At 39.9% G+C, this 10,064-nt stretch overlaps 1 protein-coding gene across 9 annotated transcripts in view; it reads right to left on the reverse strand.

Moving 5' to 3' along the window:
* The window catches only part of NFYA (nuclear transcription factor Y, alpha), a 29,098-nt gene that overhangs the window by 18,083 nt on the left and 951 nt on the right, over positions 1-10,064 (reverse strand). For 2 of the 9 annotated variants that reach the window (XM_005885826.2, XM_005885823.2), the window contains exons 2-3: positions 2,800-2,947; positions 1,000-1,086 (exon numbers count right to left, since the gene is read on the reverse strand). In XM_005885826.2, coding sequence (XP_005885888.1) covers positions 1,000-1,086; positions 2,800-2,874 — 162 coding nt within the window. In that variant the 5' untranslated portion in view covers positions 2,875-2,947. Of the gene's footprint in view, positions 1-999; positions 1,109-2,799; positions 2,948-6,921; positions 7,093-8,756; positions 8,988-9,602; positions 10,049-10,064 lie in introns of those variants that run through there. The other 7 variants (XM_005885827.2, XM_014533001.1, XM_005885824.2 and 4 more) reach the window with 6 other exon arrangements.

Raw genomic sequence — 10,064 nt, forward strand, 5'->3', positions numbered from 1 at the left:
GTTCTTTCAGGTTAATTTATGTTCAGAATTGGCATCATCAAACACTGTGGGTGACAGATGTGGGGGTGGGGCTGAATCGGTAAAGTGAAATGATTACAATAAGGGGTAGTTAACTGCAGGATGTTTAGCGGTTCTACATTCTAGGTCCTATTTTGAACTATTTCCATTTAGTGGACAAAAAAAGATAGGGCACCGAAGTCTTACCAGTTTCTCAAAAATACAGTCATTTTAGTCAAAGTAACCTACAGACACAGAAAAGACTAATGCTCCTGCTCCTGATCTTATATTGGAGCTGGCCAAAATATCACGCCAAGTTTGGATATTTAACTTAGCCAACATGTTAGGGAACTGCATTGGTTAAGTAAGAATTCTTATCGTGGCTATAACACGTAAGACCTATAGAAAGTATATCTATCCCAGGTATGTCCAATCTAGAGGTATGGGATAATCTTTGCAGATCCGATAAAAAAAAACAAACAGGTCACTATTTTCCCAGAAAATAGTAGAGGCAGCAGTTAAGAGATTAACAAGATTTAGTGATTAGATAAAACTTGCCAAGTACAATGATTATTTTGCACCTGATTTACCCTTTTAATAAAAACAATTTATCCTAGCTAATGTGCACATATTTTCTCCTCTACTATTATAGTAAAGTTCATGAAATTTTATCTTGCAATCTGACACAGAGTTTGAACTCTAAATAGGTTTTGATGTCACTTGTAAGAATTTCTTCCTATCCCTTATGACAATTCTTTCCAAGGCATTCCCAAAGAAACGTACCAGCCAAATGCTGTTTTCAGAAAATTCACACTGGAGTCACTACATGACTTGGCATGAAACATTAGAAAACCGGCATGGTATAAGTCTCAAAGACAAGTTAGCATCAAAAACATGCAACTGACTTTGCCATTCCTCCTTGAGATCCTACCACAAACAGCACCAGACATGAGGAAAGGAGAAGTTCATGCAGTGCTTACAGAGAATCAGAGAGGGCACCACTACCTGGAGGGTCTGGACTTGCTGGCCTGAGGCGGATGCCACCTGGGCCTCAGTCTGCAACTGGACAGCAGTGACACCACCCTGCTGCTGAGAACAGGAACAGGAAGAGCTTGAAACGTGTCAGGAATAAAATGTATGGTTCAAGGCATGAGATCACCTTACCTCTTATAGGGGAGGGAGAGATGTCTTTCAACAACCCCACCCTACACAGAACTTTCAAACTGTACAGACTCCCTATCCTGAAGCTGTTTGGTTGAAGGTAGCAGGACTGAAGATATTAGCCCTTTGTCCCCAGAGTGGAACTCAAAACAGACTCCCATGACTCAAAAATGTCAGAACAGTTGTTATCGTTAAAACAAAATTTGTTAATGCAGTCCTTCCCTCCAGAAATAGGTAATTGATTCTTTTGCCTACAATGTTATTTTAATGTGTGTTTTTTTTTATTTCCTCAAACGAGTTCACAAGAACAAAGGTCTTAACAACCTTGAAGCTACAATGAAAAATTTCTGGGGCTTAAATGCAATCATCAGAAAGGAAGAAAAAAGCAATCACTATGAATCAAAATCATTTTCATGAGGTTACTGTTCCCATGTCCCCAAACTAGGATTACTTCTACTCAATTGGACTACCTTAGAAGCAATTTCAACCTAATTTTTATGTTCTGTGATGGCAAGTTCTGACAGAACAAAAATTCACCCACCAGGGCGTGGGTGTGAACGAAGGGCCCTTCATGGAATCCCCTTTACAAAAAAGGCAGGTGAAGTTAACTGCCAGAGCCACAGCAGCTACATGGAAGGAAAGATGAGTAAAGGAGTTTAAATAACTTCTCTATTAACGAAGAGTAGCTCTTTCCCTTGATCATTAGATAGAACTCACCATCAAATTTTCCTTTGCCCTCCCTACAAACTACTTTTCTATATTATCTAAGATCCATTTTAGAAACAAAATACTCCTAATCTTGGCCTAAGGTTAAATTGATACATGGTAATTTCTCCTCAAGAGAAGTTTCACTAAAATAAAGCCACCTATAAAGCATCAGAAAATGTAAGCTGTGTATAAATTCACGAAAGTAACCCATTTAATTAGGGGATTGCTTTCTAATATGTGTTTATCCAGAAGAATGGCTGTCTATTATCCTCATGGTAAACTAGAACTTTTCAGAATAAGCACTGTAGTGGATCAAGTCAAACAGCAGTAGACTTCTTAGACGCTGACTATCTTGATTTGTGTATTGTGGCCAATACCTTAGTAGATCACACACTAGCTTAATCAAGTAGAAAAACCGACCAAATTGAATCCAGAGAAAACAAAAACTCCAAATTTCCATCTGAAAACAGACTAGGTGTTTTGACTTTTAATAAGATAAAAAGGGTCAATTTAAGCCAGGCCAGGCCAGTGTGACTCAGTGTTTGAGCTTCAACCCATGAACCAGGAAGTAACCAGTTTGATTCCCGGACTCTGTCCTCGGTGGGGGACCTGTGGGAGGCAACCAATGGATGTGTCTCTCTCATTGATGTTTCTATGTCTCTAACCCTCTCCATTCCTCTCTCTAAAATCAATAAAAACATTAAACCAGGCTCCCATGAAGAGCAAATTCTCAGTGGTCACAGGCTGGATACAGAGTTCTGAACACGGAAAACAGCAGAGAAATCACAAGTTTAATCTTCAAAAGCACTTCGTTAGCACAAGTCATTAGACCCATTCTTTATAAGATCTGGGATCTCTGAAATAATTCCCCAATTGAGTAGTGCTGTTATCAGCTCCATTGCTGTGACATTTAAAGCAGTTTTACTTCCATACCTGCTGCTGAATCGATCCAGCCTGTACAACAATCTGCTCCGTTGAACTATTGCTGTTCGCTGTATACTGCTCCATGGTCCCTCCAAGTTAGAATCCTGTACACAGGGAACTTCACTCCGGAGATTATAGAAGACTGTGAGATGCACTCCTATTAGAAATGTTGGGGGAAAAACAAGAGTAGAGATTGTCATTACACTATGCCAGATGATTAACTTTGAGACTTATCACTGTATTTGTAAGAAATCAGCATGAGAAAATAGAAAATGTTTATGCAGTGTCATTTTTAACTAGGGTTACATGGTACAATCATGACAACAATATCATAATTCTATTTCATGTTTTAAAAATGCTTTTTGTCATTTCACTGGCAATCTTACCTTTCAATAATAAAAAAGCAATACCTGTACCTTAGAAATACTCATGAGTTATAATATCACTTTGTCACAGGCTTATTTAACACTGATTTTTAAGTCTGCACATGTACTTTAGAGAAGAAACAGTTCTTTAATTTATAACACATGTTGCAAGCCAAACATGTTACTCTAGTTCCCTACATATTTAAAACTTCAGGGTTTATTATTTAGTAAGTAAGTAAATTACCCAGACCTGAAGCCAAACATTTATTTTTCTTATCAAAATCTCCATTAAGTTGCGCCAAGTAAGAAAGCCCTAGCAAAGATTTAGGAGTTTTCATTTTAATCCAGAGCAAGAAATAAAAATTAATTATACTAATGCCAAAAATAATTTTTACAGATTAAATATAAGGAAAAATTTTAAATGGCTATGGTTTTCTCTAAAAAGACCTTAAGTTTTTTCTAGTCTTGAATTTGAATGCCTAATAACATGCCACCCTTTATTGTATCATTTTAACTTATTATGGGAATTTTCAAATATATACAAAAGTAGTGAGAACATTATAATAAACCCCCATAGCCATAATCTAACTTCAACAATTCTCAACTCATAGTCAATCTTGTTTCACATATATCTCAACCACTTTCCACCATCCCCTGGATTATTTTGAAGCAAATCCCAGACACCGTATTATTCCCCAAATCCATAAACACTTTAGCATCTATCTCTAAAGAGACTCTTTTCTCTTTATCATTTTATAACAACGATATTGTCTCTACTATGTCATTCAAACATTAAAAAATAAATAAGTCTGTAATATCATCAAATAGCTAGTCCATGTCCAAATTTACCATTCTCATATACTTTAACAGTTGAAATAAGGACACAATTAGGTAAATTGAAGTGATATTTGAGAACCATGAATAAAGACTTGATTAAAAAATTTAAGGGAAATTTTCCTTGGAAATACGGGGGAGGCACAGGTATATAAACAAAATGCAGATAAATCTTTTTTCTCTATTTTTCTCTAGGCCTTCATAAATCCTAAAAAGTGAATAAGATTATATGTGAGAGAACTAAACTGCACATTTTAACAGCAAAGCAAGGCACCACTCTCTATTAATCCACACATAATGGATGAGATCTCTTGCAAGGTGTCTCAATATTTTGTGAAAGAAATAGAAACATATTCAAGTGCATATCTAAGTATTTAGGAAGAAGTGTATTGATGGCAAAAATTTACTTTGAAATGCATCAAAAAATAAGACTGATGGATGAATGGGTGGAAAGATGAATAAGACAAGTATGGTACAATGTTAATGGTAGACTCTAGGTAGTGAGTACACAGGTGTTTATTGTAAAGTTCTTTTAACTTTACTGTGAGTTTGAACATTTTTATACTAAAATGTTGAAAGAAAAAAATCTTAACAAAAATTAAGCTTATCACTCATAACCAAAATGGTATATAGTATAGAAGAGCCATAAAGGATAGGATGACTGTGTCATCACAGCATCACGTACCAGGTCATACAGTTCTCCAACTCACTACCATTGCTCTAATGAAATACTCACCAAGCAAATATGTAGTTTTAATTTGGATTTACATATATATAGATTAGCCAATAAGGAGTATATATAATCAGCAACACAAGTAAACTTGATAGCTATTTTCTCATTACCCACTGACAAAATGGCACTCTGATCTCTACATCAGTCTCTTCTGAATTGGTTGACTGAGTCAGCTCCAAAGAGACACTGGGAACAGTATAGAAAAATCAGGTTTTCAACCAGGCTAAGTGGCTCTGCCAGGGAAGTAAACAATCTCCCTAAACTCTATCTTGTTTCTAACTGCAGTGCACACAATAGGACTAAAGAATTAAGTCATGATACAAAAGCGTAGATGTGATTTCATTTATTTAAACCCTGAAAGGACAACAGTAATCGAGAGATAGAAAGTAGATCAGTGGTTCCCTGGGACTGGAGAAGGAGGTGGTGAGAGTAAGAGAGGAAGGGGAAAGTGGGAGGTTGATTGGGATAGAGCGCTTGGACCTTTTTGGAGTGATGGAAATGTGTTGTTGTTCAATTGGTTACCTGCTGCATGCACCATGACCAGGACCTAGGGATTGAAACTGCAACCCAGATATGTGCCCTTGACCAGGAACCAAACCCACGACCCTTTGGTCCAAGGGCTGACACTCTTAACCACTGAGCATATCAGCCAGGGTATGATGAAAATGTTTGATATCCTCACTGTGGTGGTAGTTACATAGGTATATAAATTTGTCAAAATTCATCCAAACGTAAATTTAAAATAATTACCCTTTGTATCTAAACTGTTTATCTCCAAGTTAATTAATAAAGTTGATTTAATGTCAGAAACACTTGTCCTAACCGGTTTGGCTCAATGAATAGAGCATTGGCCTGCAGACTGTGGGGTCCTGGGTTAGATTCTGGTCAGGGGCATGTACCTTGGTTGCGGGCACATCCCCAGTGGGGGATGTGCAAGAGGCAGCTGATCAATGTTTCTAGCTCTCTATCCCTCTCCCTTCCTCTCTGTAAAAAAATTAATAAAATATATTTTTTTAAAAAAAGAAAAGAAACACTCAAACCTGTGAGGAATTTTTGTGAGTTTATTTGAGCCCAAACTGTCAACAATTGCGGGGAAGCAGAATCTCAAGGGACTGAGATAATGATCCGGAGAATGGTAGTTTTGCACCTTATTTTACATTATAATCAAAAGAGGAGACTTATGTGTGTTACATGAAATCCACTGGCGATAGATTAGGGAGGCGGGAGAAAGCCAAGGGGGGAAACCTCTGGGACAGGGATAAAGAGTAAAATGACAGGCACATGCATCTTTTACATAGGTGGGTGCAGGATAGTTAACAGTCAACAATTAGCTCAGTGACACTGAAGGGATGTGTGGCCTCTGCAGAGGGTGCCTGTGCTTTGAGGGGTCCGGAAAAGGGAGAATTACTTTGACATCCAAAGATGTGTTATCGTAGATGCAATAAGACAATAGACAGGCTCGGTTAAGGTAAATATTGACCTTTTTCAGGGAAGATACTGGCCTAGGACATGACTACCCACCATAAACTGCTCTTAGTTAAAAAAGTTTTAATTTCAGACCATTCTTTGTGGTTACTTTAGTTCTCTGGGTTTGCAAGGCCGCCATGCAGACTTTCACTGAGCTAGTCAGGTTAGCATGTGACTCCTGTTCGTCCACAGTATCATGAAGAAATGTCCTCTACGTTTCCACACCTCCCCTAACCCAAATCCCCTTATTGTATGAGATTCTTTTCTTGACCACTAATTTCCAGAAATTTGCATCTTACTCAAATAGCATATGAATTACTAATAAACAGGTCATGCAGATTTTCTTAATTTATTCCATAACACAACTGCTCCAAATTAAAAACATTTAAATCTACTCTACTCTGAAGGGTAAAAAAAAGAGCAGTTTCAAATCTAATAGCAATCCTTTCTCATATTAATGTGAAAGTGATTCATTCTGGAACATGATATTGAGATTGCTAATGGTGAATTCAGTAACACAACTAGCTTCAGTGAAGCCATATGTCCTACTGCTGTGAGCTTCAGTTAGCAGAACTGTTATAGGCAGTTAGACAGACATGAGCAGAGCAAGGACAAAGGGCTAGTACAGAAACTCCTGAGGGCAGAAAGCCCTGGATGCCTAGCAAGGGGCAAAACTGGGAAAACAAAGAATCTCACCCCCAGGGTAACCTTTCCTTCCCTGACTTTTCATACCTCTAGTTATGTGGTTTAGACTCCTGACCTGTTCCTCCCTAAAGATAGCATCTAGGCCTCTGTTGTATTTCAGCTCCAGGCCCAGAAAAGCAGCAAAACCAGACAAGCATGCCATGGCAGCCTCAGGACCAGCTGCACCGACTAATGACCTCTTGCCCTGGCGCTGATCAATCAGTGGAGACCAGGACCATGAAAGAGCACACCTGGAAAACGGATGAGGATTCTATTGAGACCCTCCCCTGAGATTCCCACCTGCAAGAGAGAGAGAAATACCCTCAACACAAAGGATCCAGTGTCTGCTTGCCCCCAGGGCAGCACACCCCCACCATTCCCTGACCCTCTTCTTCCTTGTAAGAGACCTAGTGAGACATGCAACCAGGGGAGTAATGAGCAGCAACAGCTTGTCCCAGGCTAAGCCCCCAAACCTGTCTCCGAGGCCCCCTTTCTCTGACTTCTTTGAGCCAAAGCAGCGCAGCCTAGGCTCCTGTTACTTCTATGCCCTTCCTTGACTCACTGTCCTAAGTGTGTTTTTGCTGGCTTTGTTGCACTTTGTCTCTTGATCGAAATCTTTCCTTCAAGAAGACAAGAACCAAGATCTAGTCCTCTCACCAATAACAGAACTGTAATAAACCTGACATTGTCTTTCCTCAAGTGCTACTCTGCCCAAGATTCTGACAAAATTAAGTCAGCCAGATTTAGTCTGTCTAGCTTTTGTTTCTAACTCAAAGTTTTGAATGTTTTTCCTCAGAGAGTGTGTGTTTATTCTGGCTAGCATGAAAATTCTCTTCTTTCCACTTCAAGGCACAGAACCTGAAATGTAGCTAATTACTAGGAATACATTTTATGTGGACCCACAAATATTTTTAAAGCTTAAACTTCTAGAGTCAACTGTAAGCATGTAAAAAGCCCTCAAAATTATCATATTTGACAATCACTAGCAGGAAAAGTCTAGAATAGAAGCTTTCAAACTTCTTTGACCACAATTCACAGTAAGAAACACATTTCCTATCAAACATTAAAAAAGTAACTGAAACAAAAGTTTCATGAATACTTATCTTTTACATATATATCACCCCCCCCCCCCCCCCCCCCCCAGAGGAAGGGAAAGATAGAAACATCAATGATAAGAGAGAATCAATGATTGGCTGCCTCCTGCACGCCCCCCACTGGGAATCTGAGCCAGCAATCCAGGCAAGTGCCCTGACCAGGAATTGAATCGTGACCTCCTGGTTCATAGGTCAGAGCTCAACCACTGAGCCATGCTGGTCAGGTGATGAATACCTATCTTTTATAACATAAAATATACACTTTGATATTTTCTATTTTATTATAAAAATCACCAGCATTAGCCCACTAAATTGATTTTACAACTCAACAACTGGGTCCTGGTTCTTTGATAAAAGACTAGAACTAACAGCTGTCCCGCTTCCTTAATGTTCTGTTCAAGAGGTTTCTGGATTAGAGCTTCGAATTTGCTCCTTTTCTCCACTAATGATGTATCATGTCCCAGACACTGTCTTAAAGGTTTTAAAAAAAGAAACTCTAACAAAGATTCTAACTTCAAAGAGTCTTTAAGTTTAGTAAAGGAGTAAAAATCTGTACTGGAATCTAAGAGAAACAAAGTAATAAGGCAATCTGGAGGAGAGATTTCTTCTACTGGGGATAGACAAATCAAGGAAGACTTTAGGAAAACGTGGCATCTGACCTGGTGGTAAGTGCAAGCAAGATTTATATGTGATGATGTGGGAAAGGGTGGAGTACTCCAAATGAAGAACCAACATAGTAACAGGGACACAAATTTCAGCATATCAACAGCAGACTGAAAGGCCCCGTACCCCAAGTGAAAGATACTGTCTCTCAAAATTCTAAGTGCTTCTGTAGACAGGTGGGAGCTCCAGGTGTTCAGCAAAAAAGTAACCAGATTATACAACAATCTGTGAGGTCCAAAAGGTTGGCAACCGCTGTTTTAGAAAGTCTAGCCAAGAGTTTGGTGGCTTTAAAGTGATCAGATAGCCCGGCGGTGAGGGCACATGCCTAGGTTTCGGGCTCCATCCCCAGTAGGGGGTGTGCAGGAGGCAGGCAATGGATGATTCTCATCATTGATGATTCTCTCTCTCCCTGAAGTCAATAAATACATATTTTTAAAAAGTGGTATGTTTTAAAAAATATCTAAGACACACTGCACATCTATTAATGTGGATAAGAATGAAACAACACTGGATTAGTTGTTTTCTGAAACCTACTGGTTGTATGACCTTAGTAAATGTGATTAGAAAAACGGCCATCATATACTGAAGGCCTACTCTGCGTGCTAGGGACTGCACTAGGTGCTTCACGTAAGTAAAAACTTTTATCAAGTCCTAGGGAAATCTCCCTTTCTCCCCCCAAAGAAGCCGCTGTTATGGGACAGAACCCCGAAAGTCAGAACCTTGTTCTCCCAACCTTAGACTCTCACCACTACTGCCTTCTGCCTACTCTGTCCCCGCGCCCCTGACAGCATCTCAGTGCCCCTGCCCCTCTCCTCCTGTCAGAAGGAACCCCATCATCCCGAGGCCCAGCAAACGGGGGGGCTACAGAAAGCTTCCAGGAGGCTGTGGGCAGCTCCCACAACAGTGCTGCCTGCACAAAACGGAACCTGGCCCCGTTACATCAATGCCCTTAGGTATTGATTAGCTGTTCACCTGTCAATCCCCACTAGGCAGGGGAGAGTCTTATTCACATCTGCCCACTCCTTCCCCATCAAACATGCCGATGCCTGGTACACACTACTAACTGTCCCATACTTGGTTGTCAACAGAGATGTCTTCTTAGCCTAAAACCCAACAATACCTCCTGAAAAAAAACACGTTAATATGGAATTGGAAAGTATATTAGAAAAAATAAACCAAGAGTAGCTGTGGATTGAACTAAGACACGTTCAAAGTGACACGGAAAGGTGAAAGGAAAAGGAATGCACACTGTCAAGGGAGGACGAGAGCCCGAGGCAGAACTAACAGTGTGAAAAGCAAGTTGTGCGGCCTCCGGGGAAAGAAATGCAAAGAGCGAGCCATTTCCCAGGAGTGAGGTTCCCGGCACGAGTGGGCCGGCCTCAGCGCCGGGCAGGAAAGGGGAGCCCGCCTGGTCGGGCTCCAGGACTGAGGTGT

This window comes from Myotis brandtii, unplaced genomic scaffold (assembly GCF_000412655.1).
Source record: "Myotis brandtii unplaced genomic scaffold, ASM41265v1 scaffold929, whole genome shotgun sequence".
In the NCBI taxonomy this organism is placed as follows: domain Eukaryota; kingdom Metazoa; phylum Chordata; class Mammalia; order Chiroptera; family Vespertilionidae; genus Myotis; species Myotis brandtii.